At 60.2% G+C, this 26,989-nt stretch overlaps 1 protein-coding gene across 4 annotated transcripts in view; it reads left to right on the forward strand.

Moving 5' to 3' along the window:
• GNAO1 (G protein subunit alpha o1) overlaps positions 1-26,178 on the forward strand; it is a 165,746-nt gene extending 139,568 nt beyond the window's left edge. For 3 of the 4 annotated variants that reach the window (XM_082862765.1, XM_082862767.1, XM_082862768.1), the window contains 5 exons: positions 1,207-1,367; positions 6,141-6,269; positions 8,190-8,319; positions 12,211-12,364; positions 14,531-15,385. In XM_082862765.1, coding sequence (XP_082718891.1) covers positions 1,207-1,367; positions 6,141-6,269; positions 8,190-8,319; positions 12,211-12,364; positions 14,531-14,718 — 762 coding nt within the window. In that variant the 3' untranslated portion in view covers positions 14,719-15,385. Of the gene's footprint in view, positions 1-1,206; positions 1,368-6,140; positions 6,270-8,189; positions 8,320-12,210; positions 12,365-14,530; positions 15,386-21,969; positions 22,124-25,245 lie in introns of those variants that run through there. The other variant, XM_082862766.1, reaches the window with a different exon arrangement.
• The last annotated feature ends 811 nt before the right edge of the window (positions 26,179-26,989 follow it).

Below are 26,989 nucleotides of genomic sequence, written 5' to 3' on the forward strand. Positions count from 1 at the left end.
CCATGCACTGCATCCCACTAGAGTGGGAGTCCCGAGATTCCAGACCACACACAGAGGAGCATGAAGTGGCTTTGTGGAGGCCCGTGGTTTCTAAACCACACCCTTGAGTGGCCTGGCTGGGGCATAGTGCGGCTCTAGGTGGGAGGGTGTCTCTCTCCCAGCAGGAAGTCTTGCCCTACCCATCCCTCAGGTCCCGACTCCCTTCTCACAGATCAGGCAGGAACCTGGAAGGAGGGGTCCACAGGAGGAAGTCTGGGAAACTGGCCCGGTTTGTCACAGTCATCCCACAGGTGGGAAAGCAGGCTGAGATTTCCCGAGGTCACGCAGGCACGCAGGAGCAGCATCAGCACATAGGCCCTGACTCACAGGCCTGTTTTTAGCCCCAGGTGGAGGCACCAACCCTGCTCACCCACGCCTGCATCCCTGAGTCACCGCCTGCCTAAGGCACCCAACGCCTCAGTCCCAGGGCCAGCTTTGCAGGTGGCTGCCCCCAGGGGAGGCTGCGGTGCTGAAGAAACTCATCTCCTAGATGGACGGGGACCCACGCTCTCCTGGTGGGCAGCCCTCCCTGTCAGCTGAGGGTGACTTTGGGAATCCGAGGGCTGATGTCTTCGGGACAACTAGTCCCTAGGGAGCTAGGTCCGGGCCAGCATCATGGGCATGGCCTGCTGGCCTCCAGGCCAGTTGTGGCTTCCTTCCCAGGGCAGGCAGGCAGAAGGGGACACAGTGCCAGCGTTTTCCCATTGACCTTCTGCAGTAGACAGGCTCTGAGACATAAGTAGCTACTTAGCTGGACAGCTTGATTCCAGAAGTCTCCACAGAAGGCTTTGGCCCCACGTACCTTGGTGCAGAATGTTTTGTTGGCTACAAGTCTTCCAGGCGTTGGCCTTGTCTCCTTCGTGTCTCTCCCACCGCGAAGGACACCTGCAGATTTCCAGCACCTCCGCTCGCTTCCTGAGCCGCGTGTGGCAGGCTGGGGAGCCTGGGTCTCTCGCTTACTTGGAGGGCGGCAGGGTTGAAAGGGCTCGCGAGTGGAGCAGTGGTCTAGTAACGATTACCGTGCCCTTGAGTAAAGGACCCTCTGTTGCTTCCCCTCTCCCTGACCAGGCCTAGGGCTGAGCCCTTGTCCCAGTGCCCTAGCAGGTGCCCAGCCGGGGGTTCTGTCCCCACCGAGGCCTCAAAGCCGCCGTCCATGTCTCCTCACAGGCCGATGCCAAGATGGTGTGTGATGTGGTGAGTCGAATGGAAGACACGGAGCCCTTCTCTCCAGAGCTGCTCTCTGCCATGGTGCGACTCTGGGGCGACTCAGGGATCCAGGAGTGCTTCAACAGGTCCCGGGAGTATCAGCTCAACGACTCCGCCAAATAGTGAGTGTCCCAGGCAGGCGGGAGGCCGAGAGTGGGGCAGCAGTACGGGCGTGGAAGGGGCTGGGGTCAGTGGGGCAAGGAGGCGCCCTTGCTGAGGTGGGAACCGCTGTGAGGTGTTCTGCCTCGGGCGTCAGGAAGGAAGGAGAAGGGGCTTCTCCTCCTGCCCCCGGGATGAGAAGGAGGCCAGGGAGGTGGGGAGCACAAGCCGACAACAGGGCTCCCAGAGGCCCAGGGGCCATCGCCTGCTTGCTCTGGAGGGGGCCTGGCCCTCCAGGAGGAAGATTGTCAGCATAGCAGTGTTTCTGCCCCCGGAGAACCCTTGACCCCATAAGTACAAATCAGGGGCAACATAGACAGAAAATAACTTACATGGTGCCCTTTTGTCTTCTTTTTGAGAAAATAATACCCTTTCCATTCCTCTATCTTTAAAATTAAAAATAAGGAATATGTAACGCATCAGATAAGTAAAGTAAATAATCGAACATACACTTTAATACTGTGTTATAACTAATAAGGGGAAGAAAAGGACAGAGGAGAGAGAGGGGCCCGGTGGGGCAGGCGAGGAGAGGGGGTGAAGCAGCTGAAAGCCAGAGAGGGCTGGAGGGGTAGGAGACAGGAAGGCAGAGGGAGTGACAGGGGATCACAGGACTGCCTGCTGCAGCCTTGTCACTCCAGGCGTCTGGAAGTTTACATGCCCTTGGCCCCTAGATCGGGGGCTCCAGGCCTCTGGGAATGATCTGTGGTGGTCGGGGACACGCCTTCTGTTTTGAAGACATTGTCACTGCACTCCAGCTTTCAGGAAACGCACCCACTTTTACAGTCTCATGTCCAGGTTTTCAGTGGGAGCCTCTGGGCTTAAACCCCACTATCTTAGGACACCTGTGCTCCGACACGGATCTGCTCAGCTTCCTCACCAGCGCTTCTCATCTGGGGCCACTTTGCCCCCAGGAGACATTGGCAATGTTTGGAGGCATTTTCGATGGTCCTGACTAGGGTGGTGCTACAGATGTCTAGTAGGGTAGAGGCCAGGGATGCTGACTTCCTAGAGACACACTGTACAGTCCTCCATAGCAAAGAATTACCTGACCCAAAATGTCAGTATCGCCAAGATTAAGAAACGCTGGTCTCCACGGTGCCGATGTAGCAGAGGCTAACTCCAAGAAAACAGCGCTCACTAGTGGATGCTGGGACATTGCCATTGGCTGTGACGAGAGCTAACAAACCAGGGACTTGTCTTCCCATCTCTGCACACCTAGATTGTCCACGGGGCAGGTGCCTGGGTCCCGTGAGTCCCAGGTGGTAGCGACGCAGGCCCCAGCCACTGATGAACCCCCAGGACACCTTGGTGGACCAGGGGTGCGAGCTCAAAGGTTCAAGTCCACACCTCTCTCTGTACACTCAAGTCACAGACCTCAACCCAGGTCGCCCCCTCAACGCACAGCCATTCAGGCCTGGAGAGAGTCCCCCCCTTCGTCTCCCCCTCTGTGCCCACTGCTCTGCCCAAGTCCAGGCCCTTCCCATCCCCCCACCACCCTCAGGGGCTCCTCAGGGCATCAAATCGTGACCCCCACTTAAATTGTTACCACTTAACTAATTATAATTTGAACCCATGGCAAAAAAATTTTAAAACAATACAGAAAGGTGTAAAATTGATAGTGAATCCTCTTCCCAGGCCTGTTCCCCTCCCGCTGTTAACTATCTGCATTTACTTGTCCCAGTGATGTCCAGAAAAACCTGACCCTCCAACTATAAATAGTATTTAATGACCTCCAGCTGTGAAAGCTGAGGGAGTCAGACCTTCCTTTGCTGTTCCCCACTTCCACCACCAGTTTTTTGCTAGTTTTACAGGATTATTTTTAGTTCTTCTGGTGGTTACCTTTATAACTTGAAATGAACGACTTGAGTCAGTGCTTGTCAACTCCCCCCCAGCTAAGCTGAGGAGACCCACCCTCCTCTCTCTGTCGTCTCTGGGACAGGACTCTGAGGCGGGCAAGGGCGGGACCCACAGGCAGTCAGGTTTGGAAGGACCTTAAACACTTTCTGGTCTAGGGTTGCTTTGCTGTTGTAGTTTCAGCTGCTAAATCTCGTCTTCTGACAAGAGCTGAGGCCCAAAATGTGAAACAGTTCAACGTAGATTTGTTGTGACAGAAAGGAGAGGCCCAGTAGGGCTGTCGCCTGGCACAGCTCCGGGGGGCACCAGTCACATCCTAGACTGTGTGAGTGTCTCTCCAAGGCCCAGAGCCTCAGTCACCACATGTCCCCTTCCAGCCCTGGGGAGCTGGCCCGTCATCTCATGTTACTGGTGAGGCTCCAGGGCTCTCGGGGAGACAGGGCACCCGGGTCTCTCTGTGTCATGAGCCGGGGGCGGGTGAACACGGCTGGCCCTCCCCTTTCCCTTCTGAATGATGGCTCTGAGACAGGTCCTGGAAACCCAGAAACCTGAGCACATCCCAGCAGGGGCTGTAAAACGTAGTTCTGTGGTTTGGTAGGATATTTTTTCCCAGACTGAGGTCCCCACTAAAGGTCAGCGCTGGCTGGCAAAGCGTCCTCTCCTTCCCTCCTCTCGGGTCTTCCTGCCCCCCTCCCCATCTGCTCTCCTTAAGCCGCAGAGCCATCATTCCAACGCTCTTCTGGTCAGAGCCTTCCAGAGTGAAATTCCAAGTCCTTACAGTGACCTCAGGGGCCTACGTGCTGTGTCCCCCTGACCTCCGTCACCCCTCCAGTCTCGCCACTACCTGCGCCTGCCCCGTGTTCAGCCTCCCCACCACCTCCCGTCCAGCGCCTGCAGCCTGGGCTCCTCCTCCACTGAGGTCGTGGCCTCTGTGCCCCCTGGTCCTGCTGCTGGGGCATGAGAGGCTCATCCCCTCACCTCCTCAGTCTGCACTCGAATGTCATCCTGCTCGACAAGCCTTCCCCAGCCACCTGATATCAAATCGCCGCCCCCAGCCAGCCTCCCCACTTACTGGTAGCCTGATTCTTTCCTCCTGGCACTTGTCACCTCCTGACATGTTGTACAGCTTACTCATCTGTTATTTACCACACACACACACACACACACACACACACCCAGGAATACACACACACAGGAACACAGGCTCCGGGGAACCCAGGACAGTCGGCAGACAGTACACACAGCAGGTGCACGGTCCACTGTGCTCACCCTACCCCCGCCATGGCCTCCTCCCTGCGTGAGGCTCAGCCAGCACCGAGAGACAGAGGGCCAGGTTGTCTGTCTAAAGGAGGTTCCCCAGCTGGGATGGGGGCCAAGACCAGAGGCTCCCAGCCCTGGTCTCCAGCTGGAGACGACAGGAGGAGGCTCGATTTGAAACCAACACAGCTTCTAAGCAGAGGCAGTGGGAGCGTGGGGAGGGGCATGCACAGAGGGTTTGGGAGGATTGGGAAGGGCGGGAAGGGGCCCTCCAGGCTGAGATCAGAGACTGCCCAGATGCCCACAGGCCTGGAGAGGAGGCTCTGCAGCAGCCAGAGCTTTCAGGTCTGCTCTGCTGCCTCTGCCTCTCTCCTTCCACAGGGGAGAGGAGGCCTGCAGGCCAGTTTAAGAGCACGGGCTTTGGAGTCAGGCAGACCCGAGCTCGAGTCCCAGCAGTGTCCTCTTTCTAAGAGTGTGGCTTCAAGCTTGCCTTCCCTGAGCCTGGGAACATACCGTCAGCTTTATTTCCTTAGGGAGAACTCTCACAAGGATTTGAGGCAGCCTGGGTTATTGGTTTACCAAGGGACACCCTCCTCAGTGAGGGCGTCTACCCTTCCCAGCCCTGTGGACATCCACAAGCTGGGGAGCCAGCCCCCCAGTGGGTCCCAGGGCAGGTGCCGATAAAGCACAGCCCCTCCACGCGCAGCCTGAGACCCCACGTCATGCCATGACTCAGGCCCTCAGGGCTGCTTCCCGTGGGCTGTGTGTGGGGCTCTCCCCGCACAGGGAGGGGTAGCCCGGCTGGCCCTTTGGGTCCTTGAATCTTCCTGCCAGCCTGACCGAGCTCCCCCCTTTCTGGTTTCCTGGATCCCAACCTGGCTTGGGGTTCAAACCTAGCCCATACCGACCCCTAAAGCCCTTCCCAGTGCGTGGCCTGGGCGGGCGAAGTGCAGAGGCCTGGTCTGTCTACAGAGCAAGTGTTGGTGTGGGAGGGGCTCTGAGGCCAAAGACCTGGGTCCCAGCAAGGCCCCACCCCTGCCTGGCTGTGTGACCTCTGAGCCTCCCAGGAGCACCATATGGGACGATACGATGGCCCCCTTGATAAACCCTAAGGAACATGGAAGAGGCAGGCAGAGGTTCAGAGGGCCTCTGGGAAGCACCATAGGGAACTGTTAAGAGGTGGAATCCCAATGCCTGGCTCACAGCTGGGTGAGGCACTCACCTTCATTAGAAAACCTCAGTTTTCTAATCTGTGAAATAGTACATCTAACTCAGGAAATTAAGGATAAAACATGATGATGCATATGAAGACTAGAACCTAACTGTTGCCTACTATTATTTTAAGATGAAGAAACGACAAACACTATTATAAACACGTTAGTCTCATTTAAAGATTCGGCCTTGTCTGAGTGTGCCTGGAGCCGTGTGCGTAGCCGTCGGTCTGAGCCAGAGGCTCTGAGCGCGTGCGGCGGGGACGTGAGCTTCTCTTTCTCAGCTGCCCCCCCACACACACCTGGCCCTGGACGGCGTGGAGCCATCATTCCACAGCCCCGGTCAGGACTGGCTCTCGGGGAGGGCGGTGCCCAGTACCTGGTCTATGGTCCCCTGTGTGTTGCCATCCCCAGCTACCTGGACAGCCTGGATCGGATCGGGGCTGCCGACTACCAGCCCACCGAGCAGGACATCCTCCGAACCAGGGTCAAAACCACTGGCATCGTAGAAACCCACTTCACATTCAAGAACCTCCACTTCAGGTGAGGCCCAGGGAGGCTCCCGAGCCCTGGCGAGGGTGCCAAGAGATGGGCAAAGCCTGCCTCTCGGCCTCGCCTCGTCTGGAGCACCCAGATGTCGCCCTGCCTCGGGGAGCGTTCGAGTTGGGACAGGCAGTTAGATACCAGAAGGGGCCTATCTGTGTACCTCTCTTGCACCAAGTTCGGGGGCTGGGGTGAGCAGGGAGGCTTCCTGGAAGAGGGGTCCTGGAGTGGGGCTCTGAGGAACAGGGAAGATTTAAGCGGACAAGGGAGGGGAGTCCTGTCCCTGGGTGATTTCTGAGGAGGAGGAGGAGGAGGAGGAGGAGGAGGAGGGGGGGGGGATCACTTAGGTGGCCCCTTGGCCACCTAGGCCAAGAGAGGGGTGGGGAATAAGGTGGGTGAACCCAAGCGACATGTGTGCAACCCCAGGACCCATGTCATCTCAGAGCTGGAGAGGGTTTGGAGATCAGCTGACCCACCCTCTCCGGGTACACTTGGGGAAACCGAGGCCTGGGAGGAGTAAGGCGGTCCCCAAGCACAGAACACAGCTCAAGTCCAGGGGTCTGAGCCCCTCAGAACAGGCCCTGCTGGAGGCTTGTGGCGCCGCCTGGGGCAGCCTCCAGGCACTGAGGCCTGGGAGCCGCCGTCCTGCCCCTCCCTGCCTCCATGTGTGGTTTCCAGGTGTCAGGTAGAACAGGAGGAGTGGCCTGTGTAAGGCCGCTTCTTGGCCCCCTGCCCACCCTGGGAGGGCTGGACTCCAGGACCGCTGGCCAGCCCACGGCCCAGCCCCTGCCCGCTCTCACTGAGACAGAGGGCGTTGAAGTTCTGTCCCTTCTATCTCCGCAGGGCCGCACGAGCCTCACTGGGCACACGGACCCCTAGGCCTCCCCTGAACCTGGGGAGCACAGTGATGGGCACGGAGGCCCCACAAGGTGCCTCTTGCCCCCTACTCTCTCCAGTCTCTCCCCGCTCAGCCCTCGGGGGGCAGAGGGTGCGGGGCTGGGCTCGGGGCTGCCCAGCCTGCAGAGTCTGAGCATAAGCGCTGTGGAGGGGCCGCAGAGACCATCAGCCTGTGCCCAGCATTTCAGATGGGGAAGCAGGATCCAAGGGAGGTGGTGATGGGACGAGTAAAGGCCTGTTTCCTTGTTCCAGGCCCACTCTGGGCTCTGCCTGCGGTTACTGTCCTCTGTCGGGAGGTCAGGGCCCAGCCCACCCCGGCAGCTGTGTGCCAGCAGACCTCCCAGGCCTAGGAGGCAGTGGACCTTCATACAGGGCGTTAGGTGTGAGGTTGACCTCTTCCTTCCAGGAACCAAGCCGCACGTGCCACAGTCAACCCCCACGGCCCTCCTGCCCCCTGGGGGATGGTGTCTGAGAGGGGGAGAGGGAGGGGAGGCACAGAGCAGAGGCTTTGTCTGCAGACAGACCTGGGTCTCACCCCACCTCTACCACACCAACTCCTGCCGGGACCCTGGGCACTTAACCCCTTGGTGCCTCACTGTCCCTCCATGTAGCAGGTGACAATCCCTGCCTCCCTCCTTCCCTCCTGGGCTGCTCTGGAGTTTTCACAGCCCACAGACGTGAACAGACACGCTCAGAAAGCCAGGGACAGGATGTGCGTGTTACCCTGAGAGGACCTCGCAGAGGTGTTTCTCGGGAACCTTGCAGAGGCGTTAGTAAAAGTCCTGAGATGCAAGGGCAGGTCTTCGAGTCTCTGTGGGAGCACAGCCCAGTCATGGGGCAGAAGCAGTGACGGCCACCCTGCCCCAGGGACGTGGCAGTCAGCCCTGAGCACCCGGAGTGAGGCTCCTTGGGAGGCTCGTTGCGTGTACAGCCCCCTCCACCCCGCCGCCTGCTTGACCAGTGTCCGCACAGCGGCCGGGGCCCCACCGCCCACCACGTCCAGCTTCCCTGTCTCCCCTGCAGGCTGTTCGACGTCGGGGGCCAACGATCTGAACGCAAGAAGTGGATTCACTGCTTCGAGGACGTCACGGCCATCATCTTCTGCGTCGCGCTCAGCGGCTATGACCAGGTGCTCCACGAAGACGAGACCACGGTGAGTGGCCCTGGGCCGCCTGGCCTCAGTGGACCAAGGCGGCTCTCAGGTGGGGCTGGCTGCGGTGGCCGGGGGTTCCGTTGTCGGACAGGCCATGCCCGGGCTCCCTCTTCTGACTTCGTTGCGGGGCAAACGCCTCGTGATGCCGATGCAGGAAAGGCAGCCACAGGCCGCCCTGCTCAGAGGCTGCATGCAGACTGGTGACAAACGTCTCTGCGGACTCTGGGTCTCGGGCAGTACGTGCCTCTTTAATGAATTCAGCAGAGTCACAGAGGCCGTCAGGCCAGAACCAAATTAAGCAAATCCTAAACGAAATCAGGGTGCAGTCGAGCAAGAATGTACGTAAGACAGAAATAGCAGTTCTCAGCCCTCACGGCCCTCCCTGAGCAGTGGACGGGGCTGGTAGCTGGAAGGGCAACGGGACGTGGCACGTAGGCGAGTGACAGCGGTGGCGCGGGCCGCTCCCCTGGAGGACGCCAGCCCAGGTTCCCGCCTCCCGTCAATGCGTCTTCAGTCTGGGGCCTCAGAGAACTGCCAGGCTGGCTTCAGAGGGGGGCCCTCACCTGGAGAGGGCGTGGCCTTTCTCTGGGCCTGGGCTGGGCTTGGGCCTGGTTTGCTGCGGAATTCAGGCAGCACCTTCTCTGCCTCGGTTACTGTCTGCTGTCAAAGGGGTGTAACCATAGTACCTGCCTGGTGGGGCGTTGGCAATGGAGTGAGAATCCGCGAGAAGTACTTGGAACCGTTTCTGGCACAGCAGCGCCGAGCGGGTGGTTGTGTTATCACCGGGGATTGTGCTGAGCTGGGGGCCCACTGAGCTGCCCGTGCAGAGGTGGGCCTTCTGCAGAGCCTGCAGGGAAAGCCGAGCACTGGCCCGGCACACCATGGGTTCTCTGGAGACAAGCACCTGCCGCGGTAGGGCTCCTGGGCTGTGGGGTCACACCTTTGGCGATCATTAGCTCCTGCTGTGTGAAGCAGGCACAGAGCCCTGGCACTGAGGGTTTGGGGCTGGGCTCGTCACGGTGGGCCTTGAGCGAGGCCTGTCTTCTCTCTGGGCCTGTCTCCTCATCAGTCCTGCCTGCTGGTCCCTTGGGACTGCTGCGAACATCTGCTGAGCTTTGGGGTGCAGTGCTGTGGGGAGGAGGAGCCGCCGTCCTGCGGGACTTATGCAACAATGAGGCCGTGGGAAGATGGGGGCCAGGGCCGCTGGCCGGGTGGGTGATCCGGACTCGTGCCACGTGCTGGCTTGTCCCCCTTGCCCTTTCTCCTTCAGTCCCAGGTACACTCCTGAGTTAGGCATCAGCAAAGCCCCCCAAGCCCTGCCTTGTTCCAGGGCGAGTCTCTGGGGCCCCAGCTGTGCAGCTCTTTCTGGTAACGCCGTAATCATTCTCAGTGGCCTCAGCTGGCTGTGGCGTCTCAGATCACCAGACCTGGACCCACTGACCACCCCAAAGCCCCAAAGGTCGGCTCCTGCTGCCCCCACAAGGCACCCGCGTGCAGGGACTGCCCCGGCACGTCTCTCACTGGTCCGTTGTTGACTCTGGTTTTGGACCCACTGTTCACGGTCCACTTGGCCACTCACGTGGTCTGAGGTCCAGGTGGCTCATCTTTTCTTCCTGCAGCGCCTGGGAGTGGGAAGCAGGGCTGGTGCAGTGAGCAAAGGCTGATGCTGTCGTGGGTTTCAAACAAACTGAAGCACTGGGGTGTCGAGGGCCCCAGGCCTCTCCCTGGGGACCCGCTCAGCTCAATCCCAAGTCCCAGGCCCATCAGCCCTGGGGCAGGGGGCTCGCACTCACCTCTGGAGCACAAGGCAGAGCAGAGGGACGTCTGGGCGGGTCTGGCAGCCACGGGGTCCCAAGCTCCATGGCCCTCGGGTCTCCAGTAAACACGGGCGGGTGCCAAGCCTCACCCTCGGATGGCCTCTCTGGTCTGCTCACCCAGGCAGCCCTCGCTCCGGAGCAGGGCCCGTCCTGGGGCACCTTCCTTCTCGCCTTCCTGCCTTTACTGTCTCTCTCCCACCTCCCTCCTTCTCCCCCATTTCCCCGCCCTTCTTCACAAGGGCTGGAGCAGAGGACCTTGGGGAAGCAACAGCACGTGGGGCCACAGCCAGGAGCAGGCTCTTCCTGGGGCTCTGTCCACCCAGGAAAGACCAGCAGCCCCTCCAGGGCACGGGAGTTGGCTTTACCACTTAACAAGAGCCCACAAAGGCAGCTCATTGCCACGGTGACAGCAAGAACAGCGCCGTAGAGCTGAGCAAAACGCCTGTGTGTCCAGGGCCAGGTGGCAGCGTTGGGCAGCTGGGGGTCTGGGCGGATGTGGCCCGCGGTCTAGCCCCGCCCCCTCCCGCCGGTGAGTGTGGCAGCTGCTCCACCTGCTCCTCTGTAAAATGGAGCCCGTGGCAGAGCAGCCTCTGGGCGGCTGTGAGGACCAGCAGGCTCGGAGCTGCAAGAGTGCCTGCCCTCAGGACTCTCCACTCAGCAGACGGCAGCTGTGGGATGGCTCTGTCCAGGCACACGGCTCAAGGACAAGCTATGGGACGAGGACGCTCTGCCCCCGCGAGGCAAGAGCTCCACCCTGCTGACCAGTCCTTGGTCCTCCACCTTCCTCTCCGGTCGGCCCTGCCCCTCCCTCCCAAGCCTGGGGTAAAAATTGGGACTGTCTGAGAGAAAGGTGTCTGGAGGCTCCTGGAGCTCAGCCAGGACCCCTGGGGCTAGTGGCTGCCCGCCCACCAGCTGGCCACCCTGCCCACTGTGGCCCAGACCCCAGCGGCCCCGGGCCTCACCTGCCACAACTTCTCAGCGCCAGTGCCGTCACCGCCACCTGCAGGGCCTTAACTTGCCAAACCAAGGCCAAAACCATGAGCAGATTCTGAGACGCTCCAAGTCGGGCAGGTATGAAGCGCCTCCTTCCAGTTGACACCATCAGCTAAGAGTTGAAAGCAGCAGGTTCCCAGGGCACCGCCGGGTGACTTTGCTGTGAAGCCTGCCCCCCACTCCCGCGTTCCACACTCCTCACCAGCCACTGGGCTTAGGCTGGTCTTCCCCACCCTTGCCTTCCATCTCCAGCCACGCAGTCCACAGCCCCAGGGTGGCCGTGGCCTCCAGAGCCGGCACGGGGGCCTCCGGAGGGACCGGCTTCAACTTCCTGGCCCGAGACCGGTTGAACCAATTTTGTTTTTTGCTTTTTTTTTCTCTTTCTTTCTCTCATGTTTTCTGCTGGGTTTTTATCTTCCTCTCTGTTTTCGTCTGTTTTGCTGGCTTTCATCTTGGGGTTCTTCTGGCCCCTCTACCGGGAAACCAGCCTCAAAAGCAGCTCATCCAGAGCCGCCCCACGGCCCAGCCAACCCACCCAGTCTCCAACCGCACCAAGGCCACAGCAAGATCGCTCCCCCGACGCTGTCCCCCTGGTGTCTGCTTCCAACTCTGGATTAATTCGAGGATCTCTTGGTCCTCGGTTAATGTTTCCCAACTGAATGCGTGCACCCTCCCACCCCTGCTGGCGAAACCAAATGAGACCCCAGTAGAGAAATCTGCATGCCCGAGGTCCCGTGTGGACGTGTGGATGGTGGCGTGGCCCCTGCCCCCGCGTGCATGGTGCATGTCCTCTCCATGGGCTAGAGTCCCTCTGGTGACCCCACTGCCCTGGCCTGGGTCAGCCCTCTTCAGTGGGGGGGTGGCGTTCCCCACCCTGTGCCCTGCTCCACCCCCCCACCTGCGTGTGGAATGCAGCAGGGACCATGTCCTTGTCCTTGTGGATCCTCCTGTCTCCGTCCCTGGTGGTGCATTCAGCCGTGTTGGTGGACCTTCCCTTCGCTTGTCCCGCTTTGTCACTGGCCGCGGTGGGTCAGGGCCCCGGGCACCGCCAGCCCTCACTTGCCTCTCCACTCTGTTGCAGAACCGCATGCACGAATCGCTGAAGCTCTTCGACAGCATCTGCAACAACAAGTGGTTCACGGACACGTCCATCATCCTGTTTCTTAACAAGAAGGACATATTCGAAGAGAAGATCAAGAAGTCCCCGCTCACCATCTGCTTTCCTGAGTACACAGGTAGAGACTGCCACTCCCCACGGGGACTGCGGGGGCCACGCAGCCGCTCGGGCCACACCAGCTCCTGAGGGAGCTCATTCCCCCTCACCATGCTCTGTGGACACACCAGATTCTGCCCTGGAGAATCCAACACAAAACCAAAGGCGGGTCCCCTCCCTTCCCCACAACATGCTGTTGTGCGGGGGTGGGGCAGCCAACTGGGGCATCCTGGTCAGGGGAAGCAGGGCTGGAATCCCAGCTCTGCCACTTACGAGCTATGTGATCTCGGCAACCTCTGGACATCAGCTTGGTCATCTGTAAATAGAGCTTATCAGTAAAATGGCAATACCAAGATGATGATGGGGTTGAAGGTCGGGGCTTCGAGTCAGACAGCCCAAGGTTCGTGCCTCCACTCTGCCACTCACAGCAGGTTACATAACCTCTCGGAGCCTCCGTTTCTGTGTCTGTGAGATGGGAACAATCACTGTGATTATCCACCCTCCCTCCCAGAGTTGCCAGAGGACAAAGTGAGCTAAGAAGCATGGAGGGCTTAGCATGGCAGTCGTTGCATAGTAAGTGCTCACTAAACATTCGCTATTGCTCTTATGACTGTGATGCTAAAAAGTATCGTGACAGCACCCCCATTCAAATGGCCTGTTGAACATGAGAGAGCTTCGCGAGCAGCAGAGACCAGGGCCGTCCTGCGGAGGGTGCTGAGGGTGCCGGAGGCCACCTCTGTTCATGTTGCCATGGGTTTACCTGACTGGGTGGGTGGGCAGCCTGGCCAGGGCCCTCATGGTGCAGCAGGGTGCCTGGAATAGCCCACGGGCTCACTGGCTCTTCAGGATGGCCAGAGCCTCGTCAGAGAGGCGAATGGAAGCAAAAGCGGGCATCCCCAGCCTGACCAGCCCCCCGGCCTGGAGAGCACAAGGGTAGACAGGGTCCCAACAAGGTGAGCCTGCTAGGTAAGCCTCCGGGCTGAACCCCAGCTCCCCGAGAGTGGACGTGGGGGCCATGGCTTGGAGCCGGACAAGCAGCACAGCTCACTCTGTCTCCCCTTCCTCGAGATCAGGCTGCCTGCCCCGTGGGTCAGGCCCCAGCAGCATGCAGCCAGAGGTGGGCCGGGCTCAGCACCCCTCACACATGCCATCAGCCTCCTTTTAGTCGTATCTGAATTGGGGGGTCTGTGGATCCCGCCCTAGGTGACCTGGGCTGTGGCCCATGGTGCAGCAGAAAGAAGCAAGGTGAGTCAGTCACCAAGGCCGTTTGGTGCTGACGAGGTCCCAGGGACCCTCTCCCTCACCTCCGGCCCAGATTTAGGTAGACCCTCAAGGCCAGGCCTGGTGGCCTGTGCCCATGTGCCGAGGGGCTGGGTCCGTCCTGCTGTGGCTCCGAATTCCAGCCCCCCTCCCTCCCTCAGTGGGTTGTGACAGCCCTGCCTGGACCTGGGCCTGGGCCGGGGTTCCTGGAGCCTGTGGAGGCTTCAGGGCAAAGCCAGGAGTCCTGTTCTGTTCCTCCCTAAACGGCATCTGCTCTTCTGGAAACGCCTCTCCCTGGGCTCACCAGGGACAGAGTGATGTGGCAGCAAGGAAGGCAGCAAGTCAGCAAGCCAGACAGTTCTTAATCCCTGGAGGGTGAACGTGAGAAGGAGGAAGGGGGAATGAAGGAGGGCGGGGCGACGAGAGGAAGGAGGCCAGGGCGGCTCCCGGGTGCGGCACAGTTTCCACCCACCTTGCCCAGCAGCAGTCAAGGGAGGTGGTGTCCCTGCCCACTCCGAGGAGTCACAGCCAGGAGAGGACAGCCCGCAGGGGCTGGCGCAGACTTCTGCACCTGTGTGAGGGCTGGCTCAGATTTCTTTGGGCAGGACCCGCAGGAAAAGAGAATGTTTGCATCAGGAGCCCGTACATGCATCTGTGAAAAGAAACAGGAGTTCCATGAAACAGTGTTCACCCTTAGTACAGGTGAGGCCTGGTGAGGTTTGATCTCGTTTCCATCATTGGTTTTAAACTGGATGTGGACCATGGACTTGGTTTCATGACCCACTGTTGATCGAGCTGAGCTGTCGTCAGGTTTCTCCTGCAGGGTTGTCACTGAGAGGCCCTTGGTGTCCGCTCCCCAGCCCGTGGCCTGACCGGCACCCAGGTGGGGGCCTCGCCTCACCAGCTCCCGACCTGGTCTCTCCCGCAGGCCCCAACACCTTCACGGAAGCCGTGGCTCATATCCAGGCGCAGTACGAGAGCAAGAACAAGTCGGCCCACAAGGAAATCTACACCCACATCACCTGTGCCACTGACACCAACAACATCCAGTTTGTCTTTGACGCCGTGACGGACGTCATCATCGCCAAAAACCTTCGGGGCTGTGGCCTCTACTGAGCCCTGGCCTCGCCACCCAGCTGCCCACCACCCTGCCCAGCCTGCCGCCCCACCCCTGCCCTGGACAAGGGAGCACCAGCAGATGGCACTGAGTGGGGAAGAGGAGGCGCCCTCCACGGCCTCCCCTGCCCCAGACACCAGAACACGTGGTAACGGGGTTGGCGGGGGCGCCGAGTGCCCACACCTGCCGAGACAGACGGCCCGCTGGCCTCCGCGCCATCCCTGGGTGTCTCCCTGGGAGAGAGGTGTACGGGGGCCACGCCGCCGTCCGGGCCAGAATGGGCGCGCTCTGCATGCAGTGGTTCAGGCTTGAGGTCCCAGGGTCCCCTCCTGTCTTCGAAGCTGTGCAGGTGGTGGGGCGGCGTGCTGGCCGGAGCGGGGGGCAGTGGGAGCCGCTGCTCAGCTTTTCTTGGGGTCCCTCTGGTGGAGGGCAGCTCTGTCACCAAAGGCCAGGGTGGGACCAGGCCACCAACCGCGTGTGGGTCCGGCGGCTCAGGCCTCGGCAATGCCTCCCTCCTCCTCCCCCGGGACCTCAGCCCCGGACGCCAGTCCTTCCTTCTCTGGGCCTCCCTCCCTTCACACCTCTGGGGCTCCCCAGTGCCCTCCTGGGGAACCCCCACCCCGACTCCTCACAGGTCTGGAAATGCTTCTGAGACCGACTTCTTGCAAAGGCACGTGGTAGATGGTCGGCGGGGTTGAGTCCTGTGGTGCCTGGACGGAGGTGGGGGAAGAGACGGTGGGGGAGGGGAGGCCGGAGGAAGTGGCTCTTGCGTTGACTGGGATGGGGGCCTCCCACCCGGTCTTTGTAGGCCCCAGGGTGGCTTATCTGCTTCTCCCGTCAGTCACCCGGGGCTTGGGCGGCCGCTCTGGGGTGTGAGCAGATGTGCTTTTTCTTTGCAAATTGACGGCGAATCCAACACAAACCAGCTGGGGCAGCAGGGGGCCTGGGGACTGGAGGTTCTGTAGTTGAGCAGGCCCAGGGGAGGTGTGGGCACGGCCCCTGTAGCCGGTGTCCCAGCTTCCTTCTGTCTTGGTGAAGAAATCGGAGAGTTTGTCCACAGCCCTTGGGGTCCCGCCAGCCCCCGGGGGCAGAGGAGGGCAGACATACGGGCCCATCATACTGTGTGTGCTGTGAGGGGCACAGCCTGGCTCACACACACACACAGCCCCAGCCCCCTCCCCGGACAGAGAGACTTGAGACCCCTTGGAGGGGCTTTGCTGTAGAGATCCCTGAGGAGGAAAGGGTGGGGTGACGACTCCTGGTGACCCAGGCCCTGGCTGACCTTGGACAATGAACACACCTCTTTCTCTCTCTCCTGGGCGCCTCCTGTTGGCGGATGCCACCAGTCAACACCCCAGGCAGACCCTGTGTGCTTGGATGGTGGCTTTGCCTGGGGAGCCAGATGTGCCCACAGGAGGAGAGGGGCCGCCCCTGAGGGGCCTCTGGCTCCCTCCTCAAGCCCTCTGCTCCTCCAGCACCCGCTCTGGGCTCTGCTCAGTCCCGGGCCAGGCAGGACCCCTGCCCTCCCAGCGCAGCCGCTGACTGCCCCGCAGCCAGGAGCTCTGGGCTTCTCGCTTCCAACAGACCCGGAGCTCTGGGTAGTGCACAGGAGACCCAGGGCACCTTCCCTACTGCCAGACGCCTGCAGGGGTGGGCGCTGCTGGGGTGAGCCCCATCCCTGCCTGGCTGTCTTGCTGCTGCCCCTGGCCTCATGGGAGATCAGCAGGCAGCCCAGCTCCATTTCGGTTTTGCTTGCCTCGTTGTGTGCTGCGCCTCGTACAGGGTGCTGGGTCATGGCAGAGGACAGGCCCCTGGACCGACAGCCGCAGTGTCCCGCACGGGCAGCCAGGGCCAGTCGGGCCATGTTGCCCGACACTGAAGGCGTAGCAGTTACTTCCTGGCAGCACCACCCTGGGTGTGGGCAGCTGTGCCCCTAACGCTGCCCTGTGACCCAGACTCAAAAGCAACTGCTAAGAAGGGTATACTGGCCAAGCCCCACCTCTAAGGCCATTGTCTTGGAGGTGGGAGTCACCTGCTCTCCAGGCCCAGGGCAGCAGCCAGGCTGAGGGCCCCGGGCCGTAGCCCACCCCGTCTGCCATGTTAGGAGGCTGGGGAGCGGGGTGCTTGGAGCCTTCCTGCCCCTCCGTGCCCTGAGGGGCCTTTTCTCTCTCAGATGCTCTGCCCTGCTCAGCTGCTTATGCTACTCTTGCCCTCTGACCCTGGCCTGCCCAGGGGGTCCTTGGCTGTCTAGTCGAAGCCCCCAAGGAGCAGGTATCCAGGGTGAACTTCCTTCCCTGTCCTCTGCGTCTCCCATCCACGTCGTCACAGGTGGCTCCACCATGGGGAGGAATGACTTGAGGGGACAGATGAGTTTTGGCTCCGTCGTGGGTGTGGGGGAGATGTTATGAGTGACCGGACGTGGGTGATTCTCTTATCCACAGTGGCCCCGTGTGTGCCTCAAAGAGGCCATGCTTCGACTCTCTGCATGCCTCTAGTTTATCAGGGCAAAGAGAAACTGATCTCTAGGAGGGGCGCCTTTACCAGACCCGTGAAACTTATGCCTGCCGTCTAGATGCCTGTGGGCAGGTTCTGTGCCCTGCACCAGTTGCCCTCACAAGAGCCAGCTCTTAGCCTTCCCACCAAGAACTGAGAGAGGCCCCCAAGGCTCTCCGGCCTGCCTGGAGGGGGCAGTGCCTGAGGCCCAAGGAAGGGCTCTGTGGAGCCTGTGGACTCTGGCCTGAGGAAGGTGCAGGGTCTGCGCCAGCCCTGAGCAGACAGCGCACCAACAGTTCTGACATTCTGGTTCTGTGGCCCCCTTGCCTGGAGCTCTAGATGCCTGGTGCCCTGGCCCTTTTTCTCCTCTCTGGTCCCAGCGGAACCTGAGGACCCATGGGCACATGCTCCTACCATGGGGCGGTGGGCTCAGCCCGGGCAGAAGGCCAGCACCGGATATGGTGCCAGGAGGCAGCTCTCCTCCCAGCCTCTCCCCCGAGTCCAGCTCCGCCCCACTGATGGGAGCTGGAGGCACCCCTGTCCTCCACGACTGCCCTCCCTATCCAGAGCCCCTATGACCAGGGTCCTTAAACCCCCAACACGGAACACCCAGGAGTCGGCTCACCTAGCTCACCTCTGCCAGGGAGAGTCCTGCAAGGGGAGAGAATATCCCACTGCTTCCACCTAACCCTGTGACAGTCTCTGCCCCACTGGCTGATTCTGCAGGTTCTCCTCTCTGGCCTGCATCATTCCTGGCTCCTTCCCCTCTTCCCTTGGCCTGACCTAGTACACTCTTCAGCCCTCTTGGTGAGTAAATCCACCGCAATCCGGGCCTCTTCCCTCCAGACCAGGTAGTGTCCTGCCCGGCCCCCTTTTTGAGAAGTCTGGTGCACAAGGCCTCTTCGGGTGGCCTCTGGCCTCCCCGAGCCTTCCAGAAGCCTTCAGGCACAACCTGGCAGTTCTCAGGAACTGAGGCTTGAGGCTCTGGCTCCGTGGCCATCAGAGATTCAGTCTTGGGTGCCAAAGGCCAGCACCCTCCAGACAGCGCCCCTTGTCAATCCACAAGCCTACAGAGCGGAGGGTCCAGCAGCCCAGAGCAGTGAGACAGGACACAGCATCCAGACCAGGATCAGGGCCCGGGTGTGAGCTGCTGCCCCCCACCGCCCGCCCCCAGCGAGGTGAGTCCTCAGCCCTCTTTCCCAGGAGCCAAGTGGGGCCTTCCCTTGGGGGCTTCAGACACGCTGCACCCCCAACCAGATGAAGGCCCCCGTCAAGGGAGGGCCTGCTCAGGGCAGAGACAGAAGGGAGGCCCATCCAGGCCCAGGGTGCCCAGGGCACCAGTGTGAACCCACCGCCCGTCCCCGGCAAAGCCAGCCGCTCGGAGGCACCACCCCTCCTGTGGCCCATCCTTTCCTCCCCTGCCCCCCACCCCGCCCCGTCCCCGTGGCCTCCCTGAGCAGCCAGGCCCTTTACCTCCTGGTCCCCTCTGTCTTAGTCCCCGCGTCCTCTGTGCCCTGTGCCTCCTCCCCTCCCCGTCCCCGGCAGAGGTGGGCTTGGGCGCCCCTCTCCTTTCTTAGCAAACCCCTCTTAGGTGCCGTGGTCCCACTTCCCGACCCCAGCGCCACCCACCCCATATTAACTGTAATTTTGTAAGAAGAGTGACTCGTCGGTTTAATCTCTAGTCATTGTAATAATTTATTGGCTGCCGTAATGTATTTATTAGTCACCCACCATTAATAAAATGTGCCAGCTTTTCCTAGCACGAGTGTGGTGTGTTGCGTCAGTGCCCAAGTTGCTTCCACCGGCGCCCCCCGCACGACACGTGTCCTGGGGCCGGACTGTGGGCCACCTGGCAGAGGGGCACAGCCTGCTGGGGCAGGATGCCAGGTGACCGGGATTGTCGTGAGGGCAGAGGCTGGTCTGTCCCATCCCTTGTGCTTGGTGCCGGCCACGCCCCTGCTCCAGTGGCGGCAGCCAGGCCGCTGGCCACGCTCTGCTGGAGACTGGGAGAGACAGGGTGGTGACGACAGCAGGGGTGGGTGCTGTCGCCTGGCTGTGGCCCCTGGCTCCCTTCTCTTTTCTCACATGCTGACAACTCCTCTTGTGAATGTGTTCTTGCATCCGTGTTCTCCGGGGAAGCTTGGATGGACAAGCTGGGCTCTTGGCTCCTTGGTGATGGGTTCCAGTGTGTTTGGAGGGATGGCGGTGAGGCCTGTGGGGTGTGGAGGGGTTCTCGGTGCCGGCGCCTCCCCTCCCTGCAGCGGCTCCCCTCCCCATTGCCCTCCCTGCATCTCCAGGCTCAGCCCCTCCTTCCAGGCTCACTCCAATGCCCTCCCCACGGGTCCAGGTCTGACTGGGGAGCGTCGCTGCCTCCCCGGCCCCGCCCCTGCTCTGTGCCGCTCGCTCGGAACCGGGACTTTTTCACGTGTGTGCATTTTCTCTCCCCAACTAGACTGTGAGCTCCCGGAGAGCAGGAGACTGTGCCGGTCGTTCCTACAGCCCCGTAGCTGCCCCACGGAGGGCCTTGCACACAGATCCAGCTGGTATTGGTGGGAAGGGTGCCCGCTCTGCAGCCCTGGGGCGTGGAGGGGCCGAGCCTTAGCTGAGTGGAACTCTGGAGCCCAGGCAGCTGGCCTGGATTTTTCCTTCGGACCTAAGCTTGGCGGCCTCCAGACCTTCAGCTCAGCCCACATGCCAAATGGGCACAGTCCGCACTCTCAGCTTGGGTCTCCCTAGTGGCCCCTTCTGGTCCTGGGAGTGCCCTGGGCATATGTCCCCACCATGTCCCCCAACGTCTAGATCAAGTCGAGATAGTTGGGCAGTGAGTTGGGATCTTGCCTCTGGTTGAGGCCTTCCAGCTGTTGGTTGAGCAGCGATAGGACGAGGTGGTGTCGTGTGTTGGTGAGGCTTTTCCTATCGAATCCTTGGCTCTCCTCTGCTCCCTGGTGGCTCGGGGACCCTGGGCGCTCCCAGCCCCCACGCCCCTGCGCGTGGATCCACCTGGCCTCCCAGGAAACCTCCGCCTGCCCTTTTCTGAACAGCCTCCATTGAGACGGCACCGGGCCGAAGTGTCTCATGCCTCCCTGAGCGTGACTATGCAGTGACTGACCAGTAGAAATTGCGGGGACTGAGAATGAAATTGACTGGTTGAGGCTAGGAGGGTAATAAGATCATAGGAGTTTGCTGAATATGCGCGGCAGAGTGAGAGGACGATGCCATTGATTTACTACAGATCCCAGAGGGCGTCGTAAATCCGTGCGGTTGTCTAGGGGCTCCCGAGAGGCAGCTGAGAACCTAGACTGCCCCCTCCACCAACTGGTCTTGACCATAAGGACAAGGGTTTGGCACCAATACCCTTTCCAGGTCACCAGTCATGGAAAAGATGATGGAAGGCACGCGGAGCTGGCCATGACTCTCTGATCATTTATTCTAAAGCCCACAGGCTCCTCACTCTGGCTGGAGAAACCAACCCATTGCATTGCAGAAGCTCTGGTCTGGCCCAGAGCCCGGTGCAGGTCTCTGCTCTTCCTCATCCCAGCCTTGTCACCTCTCATTGTCCCCTAAGGATCGATGAGGTTAAATGACACAAGGCAGGGGAAGAGCTGGCAGAGTGGGGCTTGGTGATGGGTGGTGGTCGCTTCATCTGCTTCCCGCTCCCACTCAGCTGGAGGGAGATGTCGGAAAGCAGTTTACTCAGCGCCACTGCTTGCTCGTCCATCTCAGTGATGAACGCCCAGTGATGCCCACACCACTGCTCTGCTCTCTCCTATGATTTGCTTCAGTCTTCTTACTTCAGAGGGAGCGTGTAGCCTGGAATTACTCCTGAACTTGACCTGCAGACCCATGGAGCTAGGTTTGGGGCGGACAAGTTTCCAGGGTTAGGACAGGGTTCTTGGGGGAAATGAACAGCTCTCCCTTCCCCCAGAGAGCTATATCACGAGGGAGCCACCTTCCTGTGCAGAAATGGGTTTGTACACAGAGAACAAACTGCCAAGGAACAGACTGCCCAAGTTCATGTGCCTGGCATCCCACAGTAGCATAAGTCCGTCCTTGCCCCGGACAGAGGGCTGTCCCCTGGGATCCTGCTTGATTTGGAGTGCCCATTGTGTTCACTCATTTGCTAAATGAACTCCTGTGCACAAAGCAGTTCTCCACGTCTGCGGTGCTTAAAGCTCCTCGCGTGACCAGCCGTGGTTGAGTTTGACCCACCCCGAGGGGGTATGGCCAGAGCCCCAGGCACTCCTGCAGGAGCCTGGCGTGACTTCCCCTCAGACCACAGGAGGGGCCTAGAGGCCCTCACCACTCCCAGAGTACACCCCGACCCACAGGTTAGGCCCAACAGGACAGGTCTGGACAGGAAGGGCCAAAGCCCGGCTCTCAGGCTCCCATCCAGCAACCCCCACCCCCCGCCAACACGCACGGAGACCTTCCCGTGGCTGGAGACTGCAGACTGGAGAGCTCGTCCTCAGCCTCACTCAGGGAGCCTGGGTTGGCTCCCAGTCCAGTCTCTGCCACCAGCCCTGAGACGGGTGTTTGTTGCTCTGAACGCTGGAAATGCGAAGCTCCATGCTGTGCGAGAACGTTCTGTCAGCCTTCGGAGGAGCTGAGGAGCCGTGGGGGCCCAGGAGCCCTGCCTGAGCTGCCGAGTAGACCAGTTCCTCCCTCTCAAGCCTAACTTCCATCTTCTCTTTCCCTGTCTCCGTGTCTGTCCCTCTCGCTGTCTGTCTGGCTCTCTCCCTCCCCGCCTGGGGCTGCAGAACCGCATGCACGAGTCTCTCATGCTCTTCGACTCCATCTGTAACAACAAGTTCTTCATCGATACCTCCATCATTCTCTTCCTCAACAAGAAAGATCTCTTTGGTGAGAAGATCAAGAAGTCACCTCTGACCATCTGCTTTCCTGAGTACACAGGTAGGTGTCGCGCGGACCTGCCAGGGACCTGTGTCTCCCCTGCAGGCACGGGCACCCCTGCAGGCAGCTGGCAGAGGGTAGAGGAAGAGGCGAGGGAGTGACCAGGTCCGGCCCCTCCCAGGGCACTGCCCCGGGCATGGTGGGGAATGGACCCTCGTGACGCGTGTGGGTTGTGAGCAGGCGACTCCGGAGAGATGTGGCAGGATCAGGAGGCAGGACAGGCGCACAGCTTCCCCCTCTTCTTCCGTCCTGGTCCCCTGCCTCCCCGGTCTCCCCCGCCCTCAACCCCTGCCCGGGCTGCCTCAGCCCCGCCTGCTTTCTCTGCTCCTGCTTCGGTAGCCCTGCTCTTGCCAGCAGAGCAGTTCCCCCGCCCCACGGCGTGGGGCCTGCTCTCCCCACCTCCACCCCCATCCCGCCTGCTCTTTCCCCGCTCTTCTCCGCCCCTGCGCTTTTCCCCCAAACCACCCCTACTTTCTGCAGGCCTTCTCCATCTCCGCTTGCCTCTTTTCCGCCTTCTCCAGGGCTTTTCCTCTCCTTCTGGCTCCAGGGGAGTGTGCCCGCCCCCCCCATGGGAAGCTGTCTCTGGCAGCGGATGGAGGCTGGCTGTGTAGGGTGGCCCGGCTCTGGGCTGCTGCTGAAGGCTAGGGCAGCGCTGACGGGAGGCCGGAGCCCAGCCTTTGTCGCTCTGGGGACTGGGAAGCTTCTAGAGGCCCCTGGGGCGTGGCGGTAGAGAATGTGTCACAGGTGGGCTCAGTCTGGAACCCACTCCCTGACAGCCCCAGTGAAAGATCAGGGCTTAGGCTCAGCTCCCAGGGTGACATGGGTCCCCAAACCCAGCCAGATTCCAGAAGAGATGGATGCTGGCCCCTCCGCCCTCCTCCACTCCTGGGGAGGGGGGGAGTCTGCCCTCACCCTTGGGTGTGGAGGGCGCATTGGCTTGTTCTGAGCGCAGCCTGTCTCCACTGTGTGAATCTGCCAGCTTCCTGCCCTCCCCAGGGTGCAGAGAGGGAGACAAGGCAGGCTCTCGGGGCTGACAGGCGTTAGGAGCATGGTGCAGGCAGGCGGGCAGACAGGCAGGCTAAAGCAGCTTCTGGACCCAGACTCTGCAACTTGGGACAAGTTAATCGCCTGTGCCTTGTTTGTCATCTGGGCACCACAGCAGATAATGATGCCCAGTGCTTCTGGGGCTGGAGGTGGGGGAATGAACGGAGAGAATGGTGCCTGGTGCCAGGTCTGCACCATAGCTGCCATCACTGCCCTCGTACCATCCAGAGGATGGAAACCAAGCAAGGGGGATTGGCCGTGGAGGAGGCGCCTTCTGCGGGTGGGGTGGAGCGAGTCCATGCAGGCACGGGACAGGCCAGGGAGGGCCCTGCCTGTGGGTGGAGCCGGGCGTTAGCCCCCTTGGCAGCCATCTCTCCCAGCCTCAGCAGAGGCCCTTCAGGACCAATTCGGGTCTTTAGATAAAGTTGCGGTGACCGGATGGGGCTCGGAAGTCTGCAAGCTCCAGCAGGCCCTCTCAGGCCAGTGCCACCTCAGGGGGCCGGCCTGAGCCTAGGGCTCTTCCTTGTCCCCAGGGACCTGGCCTCACTGGAGCCCGATCTGGGATGTGGCCCAAGGAGCGGTCAGTCTCACTGTCGTGTTGTATGGCGCGCCGGATGCACCCAGGGAAAGTCGGTCTGAGATTGGGAAACATTTGCATTCTTCAGGGCCTCCAGAGGGATCCAGTTTGAGTTCAGAGAACACACTGGATGACAAATGGTCACCAGTGAGGTGGCCCCTGGGGGTACCTAGGCTTGTGGGGACAGAACAGGCTGGAGGGGCTGGGGCGTGCAGGTGGCTGTCTGGACGTCCACGGGGAGCTCTGCGGGACCGCCAGGCCGTGTAAGGGCGTGGACTGAGCAGACGCTGAGAAGGCGGGAACTGGACGTCCCGAGTTACTCCTGGGCGCTTTTCACCTCCGTCGGTGCCGTCTTAGCACCCTCTGGGCAAGAAGCTCCTTGATGGAGTCCACTGTGGGGTTGTGTCTAGTCTGCGAGCTGCCACTAACTTGATGGCTTCACTGTGTTGGTGGCCAGCCAACGGTGGCATGGAGGAGGCTCTGCCCCGTGGGCTGTCAGAGCTGCTCTCCGCCCTGTCCCCACCCACCCAGTAGCCCTGACCCCTCACACTTATCTGGCTGCAGACGCCTTCCGGCACCCAAGCCCCAGCCCCACTGTGGCTCACACCCAGCCGTTGGAGGATGGCTGGAGGATGGCTGGAGGATGGCTGGAGGATGGCGCAGGCCGGGGGGGGGGACATGGCCCACCCCCTCAGCATAAGACCGTGTCATTTCCATATTGGCCAGATCCCAGGGGCACTGCAGAAAATGGGGCAGCCTAACTTGGATGGGCTTTTAGGCAGTTCTCTGTTGGTCCACGTTTTATGATAATTGAAAACTACAGGATAGAGCCACAGGGTTTGGGTTGCAGCTGGTGGGCAAACTGTCCTTACATCATGCACAGATACCCCCACCAGACCCCGGCCAGGATCAAGGGAACACTCAAGGAATTGCGGGGGGGGCAGCGGGGCTCCAGTTGGCATTACAACACTGCCAGCCCCTTAAACGGCCCACCTGGAGGTTCCCAATGCCCCCTGTCCTGGCCACTCACCCAAGAACGGGGACAGCTTAGAGACAGTCCCAGCCCTTCTCATTAAGAGGAAGCATCCAGGAAGGAGTGTAGGTGCAGCGCCCCCCACCCCCACACCCAGGGCCACCACCCCGCAGGGAACTCATGCATCAGAAGCAGTAGGACCGGTTTAGACCAGGGGTGAGTGTTGTGAATGGCGGACTGGCCAGCCTCAGTCAGTGTGCTCATCTAGAAAGCAAAACGGACAGCCTGTGGCTGCTGTCCGCCCAGGGCTCCTGGGGGGGACCCTGTGTGAACACAGAAGGAAAGACCTGGGCAAGTCAGAAGCCAGGCCAGTGCTCAGCTGCATGTGGTTTTCAGTGTAAGATGCGACGCCACCTTGGAGAAGGGCCCCAGGCAGCCTCCTGGAGAAGGTCACGGCCCACATCTCCAGCCCACCCACCCCCTCTCACCAGGGCCTCCCCCCAACTCTTCTGCTCTGTTTCGTTACAGGCCCCAACACCTATGAAGATGCCGCCGCCTACATCCAAGCACAATTTGAAAGCAAAAACCGCTCACCCAACAAAGAAATTTATTGTCACATGACTTGTGCCACAGACACGAATAATATCCAGGTGGTATTCGACGCCGTCACTGACATCATCATTGCCAACAACCTCCGGGGCTGCGGCTTGTACTGACCTCTTGTCCTGTATAGCAACCTATTTGGTAATGATTCCAGCATTCACAGAAAAGCTTGCACACATACACACACACACTCCACTAACAAACAAATGCAAGTTGGTAAATTAACTTTAAAGAGGCATAACAAACCTTATATATAGACAGACAAATATATATTAAGTTTTTTTTTAGTTTGTACTAGAAGGAGCTTCAGACAGAACTGACCAACATTCCATTGATCATTAAGGTTTTCCTGGGACAGCACCTGAGCATGCACTTACGTGCATGCACGCGCACACACACACACACACACACACACACGTCACGATGGCAGTCCTGATTTGGGAGTCCATCCTTTTAAGAACAGCCACATGATTTTACACTCTGAGACCCATTTCTGTGAGCAGGGAGAGGGCAAGGAAAGGCCTGGCCTTAGTCCAGCCTTTTCCTCTGCATCCACCCGCTGAGGCTGTGTGCTGTCAGTTCTGTCCTGCTCTTGTGCAAATTCCAAAACCCTTTAAAAAATGGCCAGCATCCCAAATGTCTCCGTGCCCTATACTCCTGACAGAAAAATTAAGGATGCTTCTCTTTTGGGTGGTAGAGGTGGTTAACTTCAAGAATTTAGGAGAATCACTGCTCTGCCCAATCCACTCTCTGTCTCCTGAGTTTTCTTTATTCATGTTAACAAGGCAAGAGTCAGAGAAAAGGGAGACTCTGGCTGCTTTCTGCAAGCAGCTGAGGGGGCGGCCGTGCAAAGCACAAGGTCACCTGCAGAGCTGAAGCTGCTCCTCCCTCCAAAAGGGCTCCCCCTCCAGGAGGGCTGGCAAGAGAAGGGGAGTGATGTGGAGAATGGGCAGGAGTGGCTGAGGGGAGGGCAGATCTGCAGACCTGGCTGGGTCAGGGTCCTGAGGGGTGAGGCCTCCCAGGAGGCCCAGGCTAGGCCTCCCCTGGATTCCTGATCCCCCTGCGATGCTGCCCCGTCTTGCCCCACCTCAACGTTATTAAACATGTTGGAGGGTTGGTTGGTTGGTTGGGTGGTTGGTGTTTTAAATCAAGGAAAATGGTCAGACTGGACCCCTTATCTCTCTCTCTACAGACTGCTTCACGGACTCTTTGCTGTTGACGTTGATCTCCTGGTAGCATGACCTTTTGGCCTTTGTAAGACACACAGCCTTTCTGTATCAAGCCCCTGTCTAACCTACAACCCAGAGTGACTGACGGCTGTGTATTTCTGTAGAATGCTGTAGAATCCGGTTTTAGTTGAGTCTTTACATCTAGAATTTGAAAGGAAAAGAAGAACATTTCCCATGTGCTTTGTAGCTTAAAAAAAAAAAAAAAAAGAAAAGGATAAAGGAAAACTCAGCATCTCATCCATCTTTTTTTCTTTCTGAAATAAACACCCACAGCTGCACCCATGCCCACCCCATCCTACCTGCAGAGGTGCCGCCTGTCCGCACCCGGGGCGCCGGTTCCCGGGAGTGTGCTCAGGCCACGCTTTCCAGACGCGGCCTCACCGTCCACAGCCCTCCCCCCGCCCAGGCCCGAGCCACTCCAACCACACGCTCACTCCAGG

Source organism: Leucopleurus acutus (assembly GCF_964270905.1).
Source record: "Leucopleurus acutus genome assembly, chromosome: 20".
Taxonomy (NCBI): domain Eukaryota; kingdom Metazoa; phylum Chordata; class Mammalia; order Artiodactyla; family Delphinidae; genus Leucopleurus; species Leucopleurus acutus.